The 21,079-nt window shown below is 49.9% G+C and overlaps 1 protein-coding gene and 1 long non-coding RNA gene across 4 annotated transcripts in view; one reads left to right on the top strand and one right to left on the bottom strand.

Annotated features, from left to right (window-relative positions):
• The window catches only part of LOC105425050 (uncharacterized), a 43,601-nt gene extending 41,339 nt beyond the window's left edge, over positions 1–2,262 (bottom strand). Inside the window, exon 1 of one of the 2 annotated variants that reach the window (XM_089076761.1) lies at positions 1,509–2,262. In XM_089076761.1, coding sequence (XP_088932887.1) covers positions 1,509–1,611 — 103 coding nt within the window. In that variant the 5' untranslated portion in view covers positions 1,612–2,262. The remainder of the gene's footprint in view (positions 1–1,508) is intronic. The other variant, XM_089076753.1, reaches the window with a different exon arrangement.
• Positions 2,263–2,292: 30 nt separating this feature from the next.
• The window catches only part of LOC112552466 (uncharacterized), a 48,382-nt gene continuing 29,595 nt past the window's right edge, over positions 2,293–21,079 (top strand). Inside the window, exons 1-3 of one of the 2 annotated variants that reach the window (XR_016139348.1) lie at positions 2,293–2,655; positions 2,772–2,961; positions 3,099–6,921. This is a non-coding gene — a long non-coding RNA (uncharacterized LOC112552466). Of the gene's footprint in view, positions 2,656–2,771; positions 2,962–3,098; positions 6,922–21,079 lie in introns of those variants that run through there. The other variant, XR_016139351.1, reaches the window with a different exon arrangement.

The raw sequence follows: 21,079 nt of genomic DNA on the forward strand, positions 1-21,079 counted from the left end.
GATCTCGACGTTCCGTCCGATTTATAGCTTTGCTACATCATATTGCCCTGATGCCGGCGCTCACGAGGGGGATTTGTAGTAAATAGTCCCTCTTTCTCTCTCTTTCTCTCTCTACCCCTCACGCTCTCGCTTGTTTTCGCTTTATGCACCAACCGCGAACACGCGACTTTTCCCTTTCTGTCGATCGTTATGCAAGGAGTTTCGTACACAAGACGATGATCGACGGACATCAGCAGCCTCTGTTCTTTCTTGATACTTCTGGCTCACCCTATGTACTTTTCTCTCTCTTTCTCTCTCTCTCTCTCTCTCTCTCTCTCTTCCTCTTTCTTTCTTTTTTCGATCTCTCAGCATTAAGCACTGCGTTGTTCATCGAGCTTTGGGTTTAACTGCAGACACACACATACACACACAGCGCGCGCGCGCGCGCGCACACACACACACACACATACACACACATACACACAAGAATTTTGCACGAGACACGTGTCCAACTATCGTTGTTAATCGTAATCGGAAGAACACTTCTGCCAGTAGTAGTCACCGGCGCGTTATAATTCGCTCGTGTAACTGTCCCGGCATGCATACGTGCACACGCGAGCATGTAGGGGGCAAGAGGAGGGGACAGAAGATCAAAGAGAGAAAGAGAGAGAGAGAGAGAGAGAGAGAGAGAGAGAGAGAAAGGGTACACAAATGAGATATGGCGAGAGAGAAGAGCAGAACAGTTTTAACGAATTTCAATTCTTTAGATTAATCGCGTGGCGAGATGCGTCTCGCTCTCTCACATATCCGTAGTCGTGAACGTAATATAAAAATAAAAAAATTCTCTGCATCCTCATCGTCATCGGGGTGGGCGAGATCATCGAAATTATTGTCGGAGTTCGAGCGAATGTGTGCGGAGAGACGGCACCATGCCGAGCGCGGGGGAGAAGGGGAAGCCAAGACGGGGAGGGTCGGCGGGAAAATTCGAAACTGCGTGAACACGACGCGGCGCACGTCGCGATGACGTCGGGTTTTGCCGAAACGTGCTGGACGCACAGGTGGCTACCGGCGCCTGTCGCAGACACGGGGGATAAAGTTCGCGGGGGCGGAAGGAGGGGACGGGGGGACGGCGAACGAGACGAGCGAGTAAAAACCGGCGAGGGAGAGGAGGGGAAGGGGAGAGGTCGCGCAAAGGGGAGCGCAGCGAGATAAAATACAAAGCCGGACGCGCGCTATCCGCGCTCGCCGGCGAATCCGTCGTCGCGGATGCAAACGCTTTTTGCGGAGATGCACATCCGTGTGTACGTACGTATGTGTATGTATGCGTGGCACGCATATATGCGTGCGTGCGTGCGTGCGTGCGTGCGTGCGTGCGTGCGTGCGTGCGTGCGTGCGTGCGTGCGTGCGTGCGTGCGTGCGTGCGTGCGTGCGTGCGTGCGTGCGTGCGTGCGTGCGTGCGTGCGTGCGTGCGTGCGTGCGTGCGTGCGTGCGTGCGTGCGTGCGTGCATACATTATGCGGTAGTACTCACCGGAGTTGTAGTATTCCTTAAAGTAGCGCGTCGCCGCACGCTGGACGATCGAGTAATACAAGTTCACGTACGACGTCGACTGGTTCTGCGCCGAGAGCGCCATTTACACTGTATTATCTCCGCGCGCGGGTCACCGTGTATGCATATAAATATATAATGTCGTGCGCGTGTATGGTTCACGCGCGCGTATGCGGATCACGACGCGCGTGTGGCGCGATGGAATAAAGCGCGGCACGGCAACGTGCGAGCGCGCGGCGCCCGGTCTCGTCGGCTCGTTCCTGCTCTTCCTACGTCTGCCGCGCGACGACGATACGTCCACCTCCTCTTCCTCTTCTTTCTCCACCGCCTCTTTTTTTCCTCTTCCTTTCGCTGCCGTTCCCGCTGTGTCGTCTCCTCCTTTATTTCCTTTTCGCCGTCGCCGTCGCCGTCACCGTTACCCTCGTCCTCGTCCTCGTCGTTGTCGTCGTCGTCCTGGTCCTGATTCTGGTCCTCGTCGTCGTCCTCGTCGTCGTCGTCGTTGTCGTCGTCGTCGGCCTCCTCTAGATCCGCGGCCGTGAAACTTTTCTTATCGTTCGCGCTCCGACCCTCGTGCGTTCCTGTACGGCCTTCAGACAGCAGCGAGACGGTCTCGCATGCCGGGAAACGGCCCGCGACTTTAATCCTCGCCACACTCGCTTTCGGGTTACCCGCGCCGGTAGACACAATCTCGGTAGACTCGGCCTGAGCCCCCCCGAGTAACTCGCCAAGACCGAGACACTGGCGAGCGCTCTGCGGCGTTGCCACACTTCCGTCGTCGCGGTGCACGCGCGACCAGAGTGGGGATTTCTGGACTGGTTCGGGTTTGGGATGGTAGAGAACATCGGGAGAGGACGCAAGAGCGGAGAAGGTGCCGTGGAACGAGCCGCGGTGGGGTGGTAGTGATGGTGGTGGCGGTGGCGGTGGCAGTGGCGGCGGCGGCGGTGGTGGTGGCGGCGGTGGTAGCGGCGACGGCGGCGGCAGCGACGGCTGCAGGGGCGGATGCATCCGCAAGGGCAACGTTGCATCGTTTCCCGCTCATGACTCCAAATCATCTCCAGGATGCAAAGGCAGAGAAGAAATTGTTCAAAGATCCTCCAATCGAAGTCTGCTGCAATTTAACACGACTGGAGTTAATACCTGACGGCTTAATAACATAGAAATTTTATAATATTCTTATTTTTAATTTAATCTAATTATTACGTAATTTGTTAATATATCAATTTAACTCCTTTTTGTTTTTTTCAGAACGTATCTTGTGTCAATTTGATCGGCTCGTTTCTATTTGAATGCTTTCAATATATCGATCGATTTCGATATATCGTTTTACGAGAGATGGCGGATAAACCTTGGAAAACATTCGGGATTCGAATTTATTCCATAGCTAAAGAATCGTTCGAGGAAGGATTAATTCATCGCTGACCATCTCCGGCGGAAGGTATTATTTTCATATGTTCAAACGGTTAGCATCGCCTCGTAGTTCGGCTTTCGAATTTTATTGTTCCGAGCATGATGCTTTATCAAATCTCAATCGAGATCATTATGACCGAAAGATTTTTTTATTTTAAAAACTAGAATCCTATTATCCCGATTGCCCGCGAAATCAGTAAAAGTGTCGAGGGCAGCTGAAACTCCGCGTTCGTTCCTGATGAGAGGAGGTTGGTGGCGGCGATGGTGGTGGCGGCGGTGGAGAACGAGACGGCCGGCGAGGACCGACGGCAGGAAGGGGAGGGTCGAGAGGAGGCGAAGCGAGGAAGTTATGTTCGTTGAACCGGTGGAAGGGATTTGATTCCGCGCCGTCGGGGGACGGATGGTCCACGCGGTGGGGCGGCCTTTCGGCGTAGGGGAACGACCGGGTGGCGGGGAACCGTCCACGATCGCCTTTCCTCTCTCTCTCTCTTTCTCTCGGGCCGTCGCACGTTCCTCCTGCCGTCCTCCTCCCCCGCCCGACCCTCCGCCACCCTACCCCGCGATGCGATCCTCTCTCACTCCCGGCGAGCCGACGTGTACCCCTCGATGCGCGCTGCGCCGTGATGCATCGCGCTGGCGGCGGCATCGCCTCTACGAGTCACAAGGTATGCTCGTGCCGCGAATACGAACTGCCTCTCCCAAATCAATATCACTCGTCGAAAAAAAAGAGGGAAAAGAAAGAAAGGGAAAAAAAAAAAAAAGACGACTCGGCACCTATAATTGCCGAACTTCCGCGATAACCGTCTCCGCTCTCTGTCCCCGGTTTCGCCGCCGATCGCCGGCGAGAGAGCACCACACCGCCGTCGTCTTCTGTTCCAACCCCCCCCCCCTCCCCCTCCCCCTGCCGTTGCGTCTCTCCGCCGTCTCCTCCACCATTTCCTCCACCTCGCGCGTTCCCACCCCGTTTCTCACGTGGGGTTAGGTTCACGCGCCAGGTTGATTAGGGCCTCCCTCCGCGGCGGCCCGCCGCGCGCTATCACGCACGTTTCCCGCCATCCAATGTCCGCGCACGATGATTTTCACTGACTATGCCCGCGACCTCGCAGCCACGTGCTCGACTCTTGCGACGCCGCGCGGCCGCGCGCGCCCGCTGCGAAAACAAAGAGGGCCGATGCGCCCGCGAAAGCGGGCTAGTCGCATGCTAAGGGACCGCTCGTCGGATGCTGGAGCTGACGGATGCGACAGCCGGTGTAACGAGCGACATGTACGCGCGACATATGTAACACGCGACTCGACTCGCCGCGATTTCTGTGCCTATGTGCGTTCGCACGCAAAAGCACGCGGACTCGGGCCGCGTGCACAGCGACGAGCGATAAGCCCACAGCTCGTAATGGAGCGGACGACTTCGCTTCAAACTCTGTCTTGATAACGTGTTTTATCGACACCCGCGATTTACAACGTTACAATGTCAATCTTTCTTGTATTCTATTTTATAAAGGGCATCTTATTGTATAAATGCAATCTGAGTCTTGTCATTTTCTAATTTTGACCAGGTCAAAAGTACTTAAAAAATCGGAAAAGATTTTAAAAACCGACTGACGACTGAATACTCAATGTTGGCGAAAGAAGGGCCTAAAAGATGTTCTTACGTAAGCCTCGTAAAAGAAAGATTCGAGGCGTCGATGATATTTCCGAGCTAGTCGAGCGTCTACTCCCGCAATGTTGTGAGAAGCATGGAGATTCACGAGCGAGTCGACGATACTTTACAATGCATCGTTGTACTGACCCGATTACAATTTATCGCCTGCTGTAATGCGCCGCGAGATAACCGCTCGAACCGAATGAACTATAAGCTGTAAGATCGCGAGGGATTGAATCGCGCCACGCTGTGAATTTCTAGAAATGACTCCGGCGCGAATGCGCGCCGCGTCAATTGCATCCTTCACTTAAATTTTATCTTAGAATCTCGCGAAGAGAGAATATCATTCGCGTACTTTCGCGTTGCCGCAGGACTCATTTCGCAGAGACGGATAAAAAGATCATTGAAAAAAGTTTTCTTGTTATAATTTTTTTTTTCTCGATACTGTATTTCGCGTATAATGTATGTATCGCCGAATTCTTATTTATATAACAAAGCAAAATATACATACGCACATTAAATTTTATTTTTAGTTATTCTTCAAAAGCACGCGCCTAGTTTGCTCTCCGGAGGAGCCCGAAAGAGTGCGGATCCATTTTTCGGTGGGAAAACAGGAGGGAAAAAGATCCTGTCGCAAAGCGCAAGGATCCTTATCGCCAAGTTCTCGGCCACGAACGAAGAACGGATTTAACGATCGTTTTGCGCGACAAGAGCGGCAAGGCGCGGAAAGAGAGCCGCGAGAGAGGAATGCCGCGCCGGCGAGAAGTCGCGTCTCTCTCTCTCTCTCTCCCGGCATGTATAGTAGTAGCTTCGTCCCAAAAGCGAACGACGAGCGAGAAGCGAGAAGAGCAAAAGTACGCGTTAGGGCTGGTGCAGCCGCGCGGTCCGCGGCCGCCTATATTTATCCGACGATGCAATATTTGGCCGTGTCTTCGAGAAGGAGGGTGCGAAAGAGAGAAAAAGAAGGAGAGAGAGAGAGAGAGAGAGAGAGAGAGAGAGAGACTCGGGACCACATTCGTCCACAACTCGCAGCGCACGGATGGGCGCATGAACGAACTCGCAACAGCGGCGGGCAGCAGCTTGCGCGCCTCTCTCTTTTCCTCCCTGCCTCCCCGCGTTCTTTCTCTCTCTCCCTCTCTCGTTTGCGTCCTCTGCTTCTCTCGCTCTTTCTCTCTCTCTTTCTCTCTTCCCGTTTTCTTCCTTCCTTCTCTTTCTCCCTGCCTCCGTTTCCTTCTTCTGCTTTATCACAATGAGTGGCTGCGTGTGCGTGTCGGTGTCGTTAGGCAGTAGCTGCCGGTGCAGGCGTGGTTGGTTCCTTGCCCTCTGTCGCGTATTTATATCTAGCGAGTAGAGCGAATGCATTGCGGCTCGCTTCTTGTTTGCCGGGACCACTCGTCTCTTTCTCTCTCTCTCTCTCTCTCTCTCTCGTTCGCATGCTCCTCTTCCCTCGTTCTCGCTCTTTTGCGCTCCTTTTCTTTCTCGTTCTCTTTCTCTCTATTTCTCTCTCTCTCTCTCTCTCTCTCTCTCTCTCCTCCTCTCGCATCGCGCGGCCCCGCCAAACCTGCTCTGTGCAACGTTAACGCCTAGCGCCGGCTAATCACCGGGATACGCGGATTTTTCTCGCCGATCTACCGCGGACTTGCTCTGATGATTTCTGGTTCCAACGCGCCGTGCGAAATCTTCCGGAAAATGTCGGTTTATAACCCGTTGGTGAGCAAACGAGCGAACGAGCGAACGAGCGAGTAAGCATATATGACCGGCGTACCGGACTTTCGGTAGCTCCACAAGAGTAGTATAAGAAGCGACTCGCCGGAGATCATTTGCCTCTGCGAGAAATTAGATCGAACGGGTAAACGGAACGAGAACGCACAGGATGGGGCAAATAATGGTCGGTAGATTGCGGTTTGGTCCGGCGCAATATCCTTCTCCACGCGCATCGCCACATCGCGTTTTTTTTTTCTTGCCTCACCCTCCGTCCCGACTCCCTCTGTCCCCCTGTCCCCCTGTCCCCCTGTTTCCCCGCGCGCTCTTGGACCCCTATCTGCCCGGTCACCCCGTTAAATCCGGTCTAGAAATATCGCGTTAACTTCGACGTTAGCGGATCCGGGATAATAGTAATTTCCGATAGCGCGGCTAAGATCCCGAGTTTTTGCGCCGGGCAAGAAGCTGTGTGACAATTCACTATTCGCTCCGTTCTTGTTATTACAAACCAATAGAACATGTTAAAATTATGACATTGTGAAGACGCATGCAAGTCTACGTAACAACTAGAATGCCTTAGTGTTAATGACAACTTTTTTTTTACAATAGCACGCTTTGTATGTTAAAGTCGTATATCCTATATATATATATATATATATATATATATATATATATATATACCGTAGATTTAAGATAAAAATTAATTACCATAACAAAGTGTATTTCATTTTTCATATTTCATTACGTCTTCTCTTCTTGACTTTATACGCAATGAAATCTTCAATTGCCACTTCAACAATTCGAACTTTTTGTACTGTTTCCAAAATGATTCTCTCATGCCGCGATCGAGAGCACGTGAGTCTTGTTATGACGAGTAGCACGATGATCTTCCGAATGACCATCGCGTGAGCGGCAAACGGGTAATCGACTTTTCTTTCTTTTCTGGGAATACCGCGGCCGCGGTCGAGCGAGATTCAGTCAGGAGTGAAAATTTAATGCGATTTTAATCGGCACGATAATCTGCGTCGTCGATGGACGATGGATGGAAGCAAGCCGAAAGCAACGAGAACAAAATCGAACCGCTCGCCTAGAGACTCCGAAAACTGCATTTTTAGTAAAATCCATGAAAAAATTTTTTTCAACGCGAACTCGAAGCGCTGAAAATAATATTTATCAGCTTTCCTTACGTCCGTACGTCTTACGGTAATTACGCCAAGACGTATATACCATATATAATTTTAATGGCAAACGCATGTAAATTGACGCATATTTATTTTTGAAATATTTGTTACGATATATTAAATGTTTAAAGTATTTTCGTTCACACAAATTAAATAAGAGAGATACTTAATACTGGCGCTGTGCTCGCAATTAACGAGTTCTACGGTTTTACCACCCCACGTGGTGCTCGCGAGTAAACACCGAGAAATGGATTTCTCCAGCAATTGACGTATTCGATTATGGGCAATTAAATGGCCGCGCTTATTACGAGAGATAAAAGAAGGGGCAATGGCTCGTACCCGACAGTCATAAACATCCGTTGCATTTCGATCGATCGCAATAAAGAAACTTCGTGTCGGCCATCGCCGATGCGTGAGCGGCATATTGTAATGATATGATTAATCGCCGGCGTGCCACATAAATTTAAATGGTGGTAGCTGCCGATGCGTCTAATGTAATGACGAATTTACAGTTCCAACTAAGCAGAACAATGTTTAGAGGGACTCGTTTTCCGAATGATGTACAATAGAATCTTTGTGAGATGAATCAGTTCGTACATATTGAATTTTCAATGAGCAAAACAGGACAAATAGTTTGATAAAACGTTAAAAAAGATGTAGGAAAATAGGAAAACGATCGATTTTGCAAAGGTGATGTCGATTCGGACTAATTCTCATTAAGTCATCGGGCTCGATTGCAAACTCTGGTTTTTCGATCGGACGCGCATTCGTCGCCTTTGTCGGACCTTTGTCGGAGAGAAAAATGAGAAAAAAAAAGTGAAAATGACCATCCCGCTAAATTCCTAAGGTAAGGGAGCGACCGAAGGAATCGTACCTCTTTAAAGTTATCGGGAGTAATCTTTCCCTCTCCCCCCCCCCCCCCCTCGGTTGCCACTGTTACAATTTCAAACAGTTCTGCGTTTCATTTATTTTTTATCGGGGAGAAGTTTGTTGACCTTGCAGTGCGAAACGCCAGGAATACATTGGTGGAGGCACGAAAGTGGGGTAGACGACGGGTGGTAGTGGTGCTGGCGGTGGCGGTGACGGCGGCGGAGGGCTCGACAGCGGGGGAGGAGGACGGTGGCGGCGACGGCGGCAGCGGCGGCGGCGGCGGAAGGAGGGCGAGGACCGAGGATACCGGGGGGAGGGGAGGGGGGGAACCGAGGGTTGCGGCAGCGGCGGTAGTGAGGGGTTGCTCCGGGAGTGGGATGAATCGAGAGGCGAAGCGAGTTATTTCGCGCGAAGTGTGCATTGCCCGAATTTGCCTTCGTGTGCTTTTTTTTCCCGTTTTTTTACCCCTTGATTCCCGCGCTACTCCATCGTCCACAACGCGCATCCTAAACATGATCGCGAGAGACCCTCCCTCGTATGAGTCGCAAAAGGTGTGTCAAAAAAGTCTCGTAGCGCTTCTACAACCGCTTGTCTCAGGCCCTTTTTTTTTTTTATTCTCTCCTCCCGATTCTCCTTTCCACTACATTTTAATTGTTCCGACGGAATGAAATAATTCAGTTCTTTGATAAGAATTAATATTTGTTACGGTGAACTCCTCTTCCATTTCGCATCGAGCGCTTAATTATATCGCGGCACTTTATTATTACGCAAGAAATTGCAACAATTATTTCTCCAATTGCTCATGAGGCATGTTGGATATTTTAGCATATTTTTTAAACTCTAAATCCCCGCTTTGAAGGAATGAGGAATGCAATTTGTAAGAAATGGGACGACCTCCCTTGCAGGGAACATGTAGCCAACTACAGCCGGTCTCCGTTACCGATAAAGATGCTTCTTCGATAAAAGTCATTATATCCGCGCGCGATTGTTCGATAACGTTTACGGAATGCAGCGCGGAATTTCATTATTGGTCACAACATAGATCTTGAGGACAGTAATAATAGTAGTGTGTTGTATAATGACTCCGGCATTATTACCGAATAAATAGTATTAATGTTTCCGCACGCCATTATAATTGCGTCTGTAACTGGTAATTCGACATAATCTTCGGGAGAGTAGCACAGTATTACTGCGTCCCTTCGCGGGTAATAATCATACATAAATTGCGACAATCTCGCGCCGTTGTTTTGACGCGCGCGTCGCGGTCGAATTATCTATCTAGAATAATATTTCTTTCTTTTTTTTTTCTTTTTTTTTTTTCAAATACTGAAATCTCTAGCATTTCTCTTTCCCTCGCGCACTGGTTTTTCTTTCTCGCGAACGTCTAATTCTCCGTCGGCGCTCTTTCGGAGACCGAAAATCAAAGATAAACACCGTGTACAATGAAAAAAACGGAGACGATTATTTCGCAGTGACATTACGCATTTCCGCCGTCTCCTCCTTATGTCACCCGACGAGACGTGAGGCGGGTGACGGGGGGAAGGGGGGAAGGGGGGAGGCGGGAGACGGGCGTCCAAATTGAAAGCACGGTTGTACGGCCTTAAAAGCGCCGCCGACGACGTTGGGTTGGGTTAGGCTCTTCGGGCTTCGCGTGTCTGCGTCCCGTCTGGCCACGTGTGTCTTGCACCGACTCGACACGCCGACTCCGACTCCGACTGCGACTCCGGCTTCGCTTGGCACGGCTCTTTTTTGAACTTCGCCAAACGAACCTCGTGGAAACGCTTGTTGCCAATCCGGCACAAGCCGAATTTAAAACGCGCGATAGGTGAAAAGGAATACGCGCGCGTATAAAAGGGAGGGAAGGAGGGTGGTTGGGTGAAACGTCCGATAATCCCTCGTTCCCCATCCCACGACCCTTTTGCACGCTAGAAAATCGCGGATGGCGAAATAAAAGCGTACGTTTCGAGGACGTTCCGAGCGTCGGGTCCGGTATAATTGAAATGATTATCCGAGTCGTAATATCGTAAAGTGATAGTTAACACGTCCGCATTGTGACGCTTGGTCTCTGTCTCTCTTCTCTTTCCTTTTTTTTTTTTTTTTTTTTTTTTCTACGTAAGCGAGCGACGAAAACGTAATTTTAATATCAATTGATGGAATGGAGCACTTTTGCGATTTTATTAACCGTCATTTTATTTGAATATCAATTACCCGGCATCATTATGCGCTCGGGGCTTTTTTGCGCTCGGGATTATTAATGTCTCGCTTCATATACGCGAGCAAAAGTCAATTAGATTATTACAAACGTGCGAGAGATGAATAATTGTTTTATTGCGCGAATACTTGTGGACTGATTTCGAGTATGTTTGGTAACTATGACGTGATTAACGTGTAACGTTACCGTTAATTTTCTCCTGCTATTGCACGTCCTGTAATATTCATGCATTTTTATTCCGTTCCACCGCTGATTGCATAATACCGCTTATTAAGTCAGCAATCAGGTTGAACTACGCTGGGCTATTCTTAGCAGTTTACTCGCGATATATTTTTACATTACACACATATGTCTTTTTTATAAGATTTTCTTTGTATGATACACACATATATATATATATATATATATATATATATATATATATAAGCTTCGGTTAATATTTCATAAATATTTCATCTATTTCATGAAAATTATTTGCAACAATACGATGTGGAATCAGAAGAGAAATAGCTTTTTTCCAATTATAATAAAAAAGATTGGCTCATATTCCGTCTACAAGGATCAATTCAATTCATTCATTTTCGAGCTACCTTCGGTAAACACCTACTTCTCCAACATCGATCGTACAAAAGAAATAACTCGCGCTAATTTTCACGAGCCCCAAAAAATTCACAGCTCGAGGTTGTGTAACTTTTAAGGATCACAGCGCGTGAAATTCGCGCGCCTGAGTCACATTTCGCGGACAATAATTGGCGTGACGATACATGATCAGACCACACGTGAGGATGTCGCGATTCCGCTTCCGTGTCCGAGTTGTGTTTTGATCGGTCTCGATCAACTCCTATGAAGGATACGAAAGAAATTCCGCTTCACGGGCCGAGCTATAGTAATTAAAACGCATGGAGGTAAACGATCGGCGGTCACTCGCGCGGCAGAGAGGAGGAGGAGGAGAAGGAGGAGCCGCGAAGGAAGGAAGAGGGAAAAGCGGCAGGGCTGTCGTGGCCGGGCTTCTCGTGTACGTAATTGCCGTGATTACGGGTACGTCAGTTCGGAGCATCTAGGTACACGTACGTATATACGTACGTATATATGCACACACGTGAGCGTCGCGCGGATTCAGTTTGATCCGGGTGCGTGTAACGGCGCGCGGTGCAACGCGCGCTGCAGCGGAAACGCTGGCAACCGCGCGTTGCGGCGCGGACCAATGCGCAGCATCATTATCTGGAGCGCTGCTTAGCGAGGAGCATCATCCGAGAAGGAGCTCGTTAATTTGCGCGCGTCTCGCGCGGAGCGAGCGAATGGCACGATGACGAATCGCGCGCGCGCGCGAGACGGCGAGTCGATTCGTCGATCGCGAACGAGACGAGATTCCGCGATTCCGCAATTTTTCCGAGCGTCCCGTCTCGTTCGAGATGCCCATGCCTTATATCGATGCCTGCAATCTTAATTTTAATGACAAATGCGTAATCGAATCGATTTTTCTCAACTTTCTAGCCTTTATCACAGCTATCGCGACGAGTAGATCCGCGATCCATAGCGACACGCATCGCGAAGCAAGAAGAAAGGATCGATGTCCTCTCCGTTTCTCTCTTTTCTTTTTTTTTTTTTTTTTTCCTTTCACGTACTCGAGTCCTCGAGCTTTGCTACGGTCTCGGAGCACGAATGCGGCATTTGGCCGTAACGTCGCAAAAAGTGAGCAGAGCTCGGGCCCGTAATATTCACCGTGCATTTTTCCAGGCGTTAATGCGCTGAAATCAATAGCGGTAATTACGTAGAAAGCCCGGCGCGTCGTCGAAATGACTTACTGCCGGCTACCGCCGCGCCGACGGAACGTGATTTCGCGCGAAAACGGACCGCCGGCCGGATAGAGAAGGACAGGGTCTCGTTCGCGAGCGCGCGCGCGATTGCGATAGATATTCCCCTATAATAAACGGCCATGCATGCGTCGGGCGGTGGTGCACGACGTCGAACGACTCGCGGAACTTATATAATTGGGGTAATCACCCGAGTGTCTTACTCGATCTATCGGCGTTCCGTTAATTCTGGCGTTGCCGACCAGCCGCGCGTCCGGCGTTTCGTACTGGTTTTCCATCCTCGCGGTAAGCTCTCCGGCATACAGCGGCAAACCTGTAATCCCTCTCGTGGGATTAATAATAATACGCGCAACGTGAAAAGCAAACCACACAGAAATCGAGAAAAGATATTCGCCAAAGTAATAGCGAAATATTTTACGCGTGTTCCGCGAGTTATCTCGAAAACTAGAATTAGATATTATTTTCTAGTAAAAAAACGGGACGTACTCGCGGATAATAGCGCTCCCGGCGCTATTATAAAAAAAAAAAGAAAAAAAAAAAACTCGCGTTGTAAGGAGCACTCGCATCGCGGCGGCCGCGCATCGTCGGTGTCGTTTTTTCACACAGTCATCCGGCTCGGGATGCCGCGACCCCTGCCTAAGTGCACAATTCAGATCAGCGTCGGGATGACGTTGCGCGATCGCTTTTCTAATTAATTCGCATTTTATCGACGCTCCTCCGTCACGGGATGTTTTGCGCGCTGCGCGATGTATGCGCACGTCAATCCACCGTTTAATCGAACTTTCCAATCAGATAGCCCCAAAGCATGCAAAGCTCCGCAGGAGGAAACAATCGCTCGCGTTTGTTTCGCGATGTGCGATAACGTCATTATCGAGATCGCGTCTATCCAGGGCTGGCGTCGGCGGGAACGCGGTCTAATTTGGAGAATCTCGGTAGGGCCAACGTTATCGTATCGTAATCGGACTACGGAGAGATTACGCCGCGAATCGTCGACGGGCAAAAAATGTGCAATTGACGCTTATGCGTGAAAAATATTAATGTCAATGCTGAGTCCGACGTGAGTGGGTGCCTCGGGCCAGGTATTTAGCGGAATCGATCCAATTGGGCCTGAGGCCCGGCCCTGCGTCTATCTAACGGGCCTACGTTTCGTTTCGCGGTTTAATCTTCGAGAAGGACGGGGAAAGCCTGTACCATCTCGAAAAGCCCGTCACTCACTCTTTACATGACTGAGTTTGAAACCGGTTCGAACTAGCACTCGATTTCGTCGTTGTTGTCTTCGTCCTCGTCCTCGTCAACAACAGCGGCATCGGTAGCAGCAGAAGTAGCAGTAGCAGTAGCAGCAGCAGCAGCAGCAGCAGCAGCAGCAGCAGCACCAGCAGCAACAGCAGCAGCAGCATCTACTTGGCGTAACGGAAGCCGCAATAGCCGCACAGATTCTTGTTTTCGAGTCGCTGCGCTCTGCTCCTCCCTTTTCTCTCTTACTCTCTTTTATTTTGTTCTGTTTTTTCTTTCTTTCTTCCTTTCTTGCTCGCCGCGCTCTGCCTCTCTTTCCGCGTGTACGCATCGGCGGGCGTACTACCGCTCCCTGATAAAATCCCACAAAAATCGGGAAGCCGTTAGCTCCGTCCGGCTATAGTAACCGCGCGAGGAAGAGAGAGAGAGAGAGAGAGAGAGAGAGAGAGAGAGAGAGAGAGGGAGGGAGGGAGAGGGAGAGAAAGACGGAGAAAGAGAAAGAGAAAAAGAGAGGTTGAACTAGCGCTCAATATAGATTCAGGAGAGCAGTCTCTCTATACGGGGTATAGAGCCGCTAGCCGGGACGTCTTATTAACACTGCGGTGGACGCACCTCGGTATAAAACGACCAATGGTGCACTCTCTTCCGCGAGTTGCATTAATTAGTGATTTTTAAGCCGACCATTACGACACACGCAAGACCGTATTACACTTATTTATACATCTAGATGGATAATCACCGTCCCCGTTCGTTGGCCTAGCGGCCTTGCCAAATGATTACATCTCATAGTTGTAATTAAGAGCCCTCTCGGTAATGATCATTAATCTCCGAATTGATCTCGGCGGTATGAACGCGCGTAATGGATGTCGTATTTAAACGTATTTAAAAGGACTTCTAATCTCTCTGAGGTTATACGAAAATTTTCTATTTTTTTGTAGTTCGAGATATATCGTATTGACGAATCCATTAATTTTAAACTTCCTCATAGATTAATTTACAAACGTGAGATCCGTGTAATTCATCTTATTCCGTCGTAATTCTCGCGACGCGTTAATCGCCAATTAATCGTCGCGTTACTTTTGCAAACTTTCTTCAGATTCAACATTATATTAAAGCCGCGGAATCGCGCATGAAGGTCGAGTAGCTCTCTTTACGCGATTCCGAGACGCATAAGTATATGTAATTATGCGTACGCGATTATGGGACGCGTTAACGAACTCCGCCAGCAGCAGCAGCAGCAGCAGCAGCAGCAGGATACGGCGAGCAACACGAAACGAAAAGGCGTTGGTTGGCGGTGAGAGGGTGAAGGGGGGAGGAAAGCGCGACGCGCGCGGGAAACGAGGTACGCAGGGAAGGGGAGAAGACTGACGTTTCGAGATAAAGCGGGAGAGGAGGGAGGAAAGGGTGGCCACCGGAGAGATATTCTTGGCAGCGACGGCGATGCAACAACTGTCCCCATCCGTCATCTACGAGAGACCGACCGGAGCAACGAGAAGGCCCACTGCCACTGCGAGAGAGCCGCAATGTTTCTCTTCGTGATCTCTCTCTCTCTCTCTCTCTCTCTCTCTCTCTTCATCCCTCTCTCTTTCTACCTCAATTTAAAATTTACTATTTTTTAGATAATGCTATGTACCCAGAAGGATTTTATCCTGAGATTAAAATAAACTCTATCTACTCTTTTTTCTTCTTCTAAGGAAAGGAGGGAAAAAAATTGTAATCTTCGAAGACCTCGTCTAACGACGACGCTACCATCTGATCCATTACACATATTGTGTCGTCGTATAAATTTCAAAAACACTTTCCGAGGAAACACCTTTGTGTTTAAAAATTTGAGAATTAAAAGGAGACGCGAAAACACAGAGATTACATTTATTAGAGGCACGTTTAAAAAGCTACATCGTTTACGAATCGCTTCTCTAAAGAGAATAATTTAATATTTCTCGGCTATTTTTTAGCTAATAGATTTTAAAGCAGGTATTATGTGAGGTTAAAATTTATGTAAAATAAAAATATAGATTTGGTGGATGAATGTGCGAACGGTACTTAACAATCAAACAAAATAATTGCCTCTTTCTCTGATCCGTGCTTCAAACCGTGCGGCCAGTATTCTAGGCAGGAAATAATTGCGGAAAGAGACGATAAGCGTATAATGGTGACATTTTCTACCGCAAGAGGAATGGAGAATTATTTGCAATTAAATCAATTGCTATTACGACGAAAGTTTCTTGCGTTGCCTTCTGTAGAAATCGGGTTTGACACGAAAAGCAGTTCACCTCGCCTTCTGCATGCCTGAGAAAATACTGGCGAGACTCTCAGAGTATTCGATCATTCGCGGTGGATGCGTGCGGAACTAGCATAGCATTAGAAAATAACTGGGCTCGCCGCCACGGATGTGTTTAACCTTTAATCCGGAGAATGATGTTAACGTATACTTCATACTTTTAAGTGGCACACCCTTCGATACCTGTTAAGTCAATTGCGCTATAACAAACACACACGAATTGCATCGTACGGGCAATTTAAATTCGAGCTGGATCTTAATATCGATTTTCATTTTCATTGTAATTAGCTATATCTAAAAATTTTACTTTTGTCAAAGAGAGATGTTTGTGAACTGAAGCAAGATTGGCTACGAATTTTGAAAGAGTACCGTGTTTGTTTAATCTCCGTCAATTTCCGATAAAAGTCGAAAAGTTCAAATACTCGTCCCGATAAAGCGAGCCGAGAAGAAGGAATTACTCTCATTACTCTTATCATTTTTCGTCGAGCTCGAAACGTCACTCGCCCATCGGGACGTCCGAGACAATCGCGATTGTTATCGCTAACCGTTAGTCCGATGAATTTAAAAGTCGAGCAAGTCCGGCAAGGTGTTCTTCACGCGTGTTCGCCACGATCTCGTACTTGTCCGCTCCAATTTTCCACGCTCGTTCCACGCGATAAACATTTTTGAGGCCTCATTCAGCGATCGTTCGATCGTTCCGCGCGTTCGACGCGCGCGGACTTGGCCTAGGTACGGTAATAGCCGGGTACCAACGGGCGGCAATCGCGCGGCGGGCGTGCCGGCGCAAGGATGGTAAGCCGGTTAAGTGAGCGCGGGGAAAAGAAACGATCGGTCATCCTGATGCGTATAAGCGCGTCCGTGACACGGACACGGCGCCGCGCGCGCGCGCGCGCGCGCGCGAGCGAGCGAGCGAGCGAGTAATGTAGAGGTGTGCGCACGCACAGACACACGCGGTCGTAGAGGTTCCTCCTTTTTTTTTTTTTTTTTTTTTTTTTTCCCCTACTGTATTCAATTGCCGGCGGTACGCTCCGCTAGGTCCCAGAATTGACATAGCGTTATCCGACGACGAGAGAGTTATCGCGGGAATATTACTACGGAAAATTATTAACCATCCCGGCCGGGCCGTGATTGAACAGTGATTGAGCTTCGCGAATCGCGAGGTAAGTTTCCTATCGACGACGGAATGGAGTTACGCGCGCGTAACCGCCGATCCTTTCTTTCTCGAGCTTTTCTTTTTTTCCTTTTTGTTTCTTTCCTCTTTTTTTTTTTTTTTTTTTTTTTCGATTAACGCGAAAAGGCACTCGCGCCGCTGAAACGAAGAAGATTAGGGCACGTGATGCAATTTAAACGGAGAATGATCCGAGGGACGATGCTGGGCGCATTAACGAAAGCATGTTCCGACATAACAATATACCCTCCCCCGAATCATCTCCCGAGAAGTTTACGGGGTCGCGTATTGTATTATTGAATGCAATTACCCTCGAGACCGTGCCAAGTCAGCCTTGATTTAACGATAATACCTTATATCGAACGTATAAGTAGCGTATACATGTAACGCGAATGCATCGCGGTCCTAAACCTGGAAACTTTCTCCTCCAATTTCGAATCGCGAGAAAACGCTGTGAGGAAACGCTGCGAGGCCCGCGAGCGAGCGCCGCGGAGAGATATCGCGACGAGGCGTCGTCGGGCGCGATATTTTCCCCCGATAACGTCCGCGCCGATCATCGATGCAACATTAAATCTAGCACACTGTCACGCTTTAACCGTGTAGCTTAACTCCGGCACGCCTACCGAGTTTAATGAACCTGTGCAATCGAGTGTCGACGCTCCTCGGCGCCGCGCGAAGTAACTCTATACAAGAATAAGCCGTTATCTCTCTCGAGGCCGCGGGCCGGCTTCACGCGAAGATTTCGAGCGACGAAAACTCGTCGCGTTATACGCGACACGGCGAGTCCGCCTAGCGAGCGAGCGAGCGAGCGAGCGAGCGAGCGTTTGGAACGATTAACTGCTCTCCGAGCCTGCCTTTCGCACCTAATCAGAAAGTCGTTAGAGCCCCGCGCGCGGGGTACTCGAGCGACGAGAGGTACCGCGCTCCGCATCAACGCGAGAAGAGAACCTTCTTGTAACGCGCGATAATCGCCCGTTATCGGAGCAGCGACCTGTGAATTACGTACCGTAACTCATTTTTCTGCATGCTTATTAATGTCTTCGAGACGAGGCTGGATGGCCTCCCGTGTAGAGCGGGGAGCGAGAGGGGAAAAAAAAAAAGAAGAGAGACGAAACGTCACGCGCTCATCGACGTTTCGTCGAAGGGGGTCCACGTTGGAAATTTAAAAGAATAATTTACTCGCGTGTGATTTTCGCGTTCCCACGTCTGTTGTCTCAATCGTCCGATGTGTATTTTTCAGCCGTTATTCATTAGCGTTGTAATTATTATTATTATTATTATTATCCGCCATTTGCCGAGGGTTGGACCAAACGATTTATCGCACGGCTCGTTAATTTAATTGCAATTAACATTAGCGCGTTTTAACTTCAACAGTCAAATCTTTGCTCCATCTTTCTTGTTACCGCTTCTCGTATGATACTTGACAAGAGTACGCCGTTATTCCGGCCTTATCTATTCAAAACCATCAGGCAAGTATCACATCTCGTCGCTCGGATAACTACAACCTGCACAGAGTGGCTTCCCCCCTTATTTCCTGTCCTCCTCCTGCCCCTTTCTCACCGAGTTTTCCTACCTCGTCCCACAAATCGCACGCGTACGCGACCTCGACGCGTTAACGCCTGTTGATCCTTCGACAGGATCAACTCCTCGAACAACACCCTTCCCCTGCTTTCCATCTCTAGTCTTACCGACAACATTCACATCCTTCCTTCCCTTCCCCACCGCCGTTCGACCTGTCGATCTCTCGCCCCTCCGCGTCCGTATTTGATCCCCCGTGTCGCGGGTGCGATCGGCGAAGGGGCACGGGGCAGGGGGCACGGGAGCGGGGAAAGCCGAGGCGCACACGTGTATCGGCTCATGGTGAAAATAGTGCAATAAGCGCGTAGTTATGCACCAACGGCGGCATGCGGTTTACCCACCACCCGCCACCTTGTCCATCCTATACCGCTCTCGCACTCCTCCTCCTCCTCCTCCTCTTCCTCCTCCTCCTCCTCCTCCTCCTTCTCCTCCTCCTCCTCCTCCTCCTCCCGCGTTACCTCTACCACTCTCCTCCTCCCTTACCATCGTGCTGTAAGTCGGTACACCTCTCGCATCCCGCGCCGCCGTTGCGCTTTTCCCTACGGTAACATGAGCGACTGCGCGTACACTATATAGTACGTGCGCGCACACGCGGGCACCGCGGACGTTTAAAACGGGGGGATAGCTACTAATTACAACGGTTACGGCGTGGCAGTTGGCGAAGAAAAAAGGCTGATCTCCCGCGAGCCGACCGGCGAGGAGGCAGGGAAACGGGGAGGGGGGAGGGTAGATGGATGAGGGAGGCCAGGAGGAAAAGGGGGCGGAGTTGGGGGAAAGGGAGCAGGAAAAATTCACCGGAGAATGGGTGGACGCGACACGACCGAGTAATCGCCGCCTGGATTATAGCGCGCAGCGCATGGGACGTGTGTGTGTGTGTGTGTGTGTGTGTGTGTGTGTGCGCGCGCGCGCTCGCGCGCGTGTGTGTACGTGTGCCTGTGTGCGTCCGTTTTTCCTCGTGTATCCTTCTTCTCGCGGCCCGGAACGTCGTCTATCTCTCTTCCTCTCTCTTTCTCCCTCGCTTCTCTCACTCTATCGGTCTTTCGCTTTTTTTTTTCCTTCCTCCCGTTCGGTTCCTGAGGAACAGATCGCGGTCCCTGGCTCTCGCGTGGATCGCGTGCGTAAACGCGTATCCGATGGTTAATGAACTCGCCGTAATTTCCATCCTCGAGCGTCTCGCGCCGCCGCGTCGCCGCTGCAACGCGCCGGCGGCGGGATCCCCGTTGGGGATGTCCTTGCAAGGATGCGGGGCGCGCGATTACCTACCTCTGCTACCTACCTACCTATACCTGCCTACCTACCCCCCCTGCACCGAATAATTAACGAGTAAATCATAGGTTTCGTAGATTTCGACGATTCTCGACGTGACGACTCGCGACGTTCTTCGTAGAACGCGCGCCCATGCGTGGTGCGACACGGTTATTACGCCGCGACACGGCCTGACATATGTATTAGGCGACCGGATGTATCTCGATATTGTTGATAATGTAGATACGAGATACGTATCGTCGGAGAGACGATAGAGAGAAAGAAAAAAAGATCGTTCTCCTCAGCGAATAGAAAATGTATCGGATATTCCTCCCCCCCCTCCCCCAGCCCTCTGCTCCCGCGTTCGATCGAATATTTAACATTGCGCTCGGAATCGCAATTAATTTCATCGTTCATTCACTCAATTCCGAGCCGTAACCGCGGCCGTTCGTAAAAGGAGACACGAATGATTAATGCGGAAAGGTTGCCCCGTTGGTACCCGGGAAACTTTCTTTCGTGCGGACGAAGGAATCCGAGCGCGCGAGCGTGTCCGTGGATCGATTTGTCGGAATGCAATCCGGGAACACGGAATATCTCGCGTCACGATCTTAAACCTCTGCCGACCTATCGATGCGAGGCGCGGCGACGTCGTCGCCGGACTAATCTCAGCCGGGTGGATTAGCTCCACCCACGATTTTACAGCATAAACCGAACGTCCCGAATACCAGTGAGGCGTATCCGCTTGATCGCGCGAACGGCCGCCCGGCCGACTGTCGCGCTCGAAGGATGCGAAACGGGACGGCTGACTCGGGACGTCCGATACGCAATAAAACGCATATTGACATATCCCTGTTGAAAGTCGCGTCGACTTTGAAGAAAAGAAATATTTCTCGCTGAAACCGAAGGATTTCGACAAAGGGGCATCTTAATGGCAGGATAATAACTTCAGCTCGATGATGATTCTTCTCGAGAAATAAAATGCGAGCGATCCGAGCTGATATCTCGATCTTCGACAACAATAACAGTATAAAATAGATAACGATGCGATGTTAATTGTAGATCATATCTGGATGATATCGGCCTTAATACCCGGGAAGATTCAAAGTACCACCGCGATTCACGGAGGACTACTAATGCAGCCAATCGAATACCGGTTCGGGAAGGTGAAAAAAAAGCTATTTTCCTGTGCTCTCGCGGCTAACGCGAGTGGCGAGTGGCGGAGAT

The sequence above is a fragment of the Pogonomyrmex barbatus genome, unplaced genomic scaffold (assembly GCF_055798465.1).
Source record: "Pogonomyrmex barbatus isolate J1 unplaced genomic scaffold, ASM5579846v1 scaffold1, whole genome shotgun sequence".
In the NCBI taxonomy this organism is placed as follows: Eukaryota; Metazoa; Arthropoda; class Insecta; order Hymenoptera; family Formicidae; genus Pogonomyrmex; species Pogonomyrmex barbatus.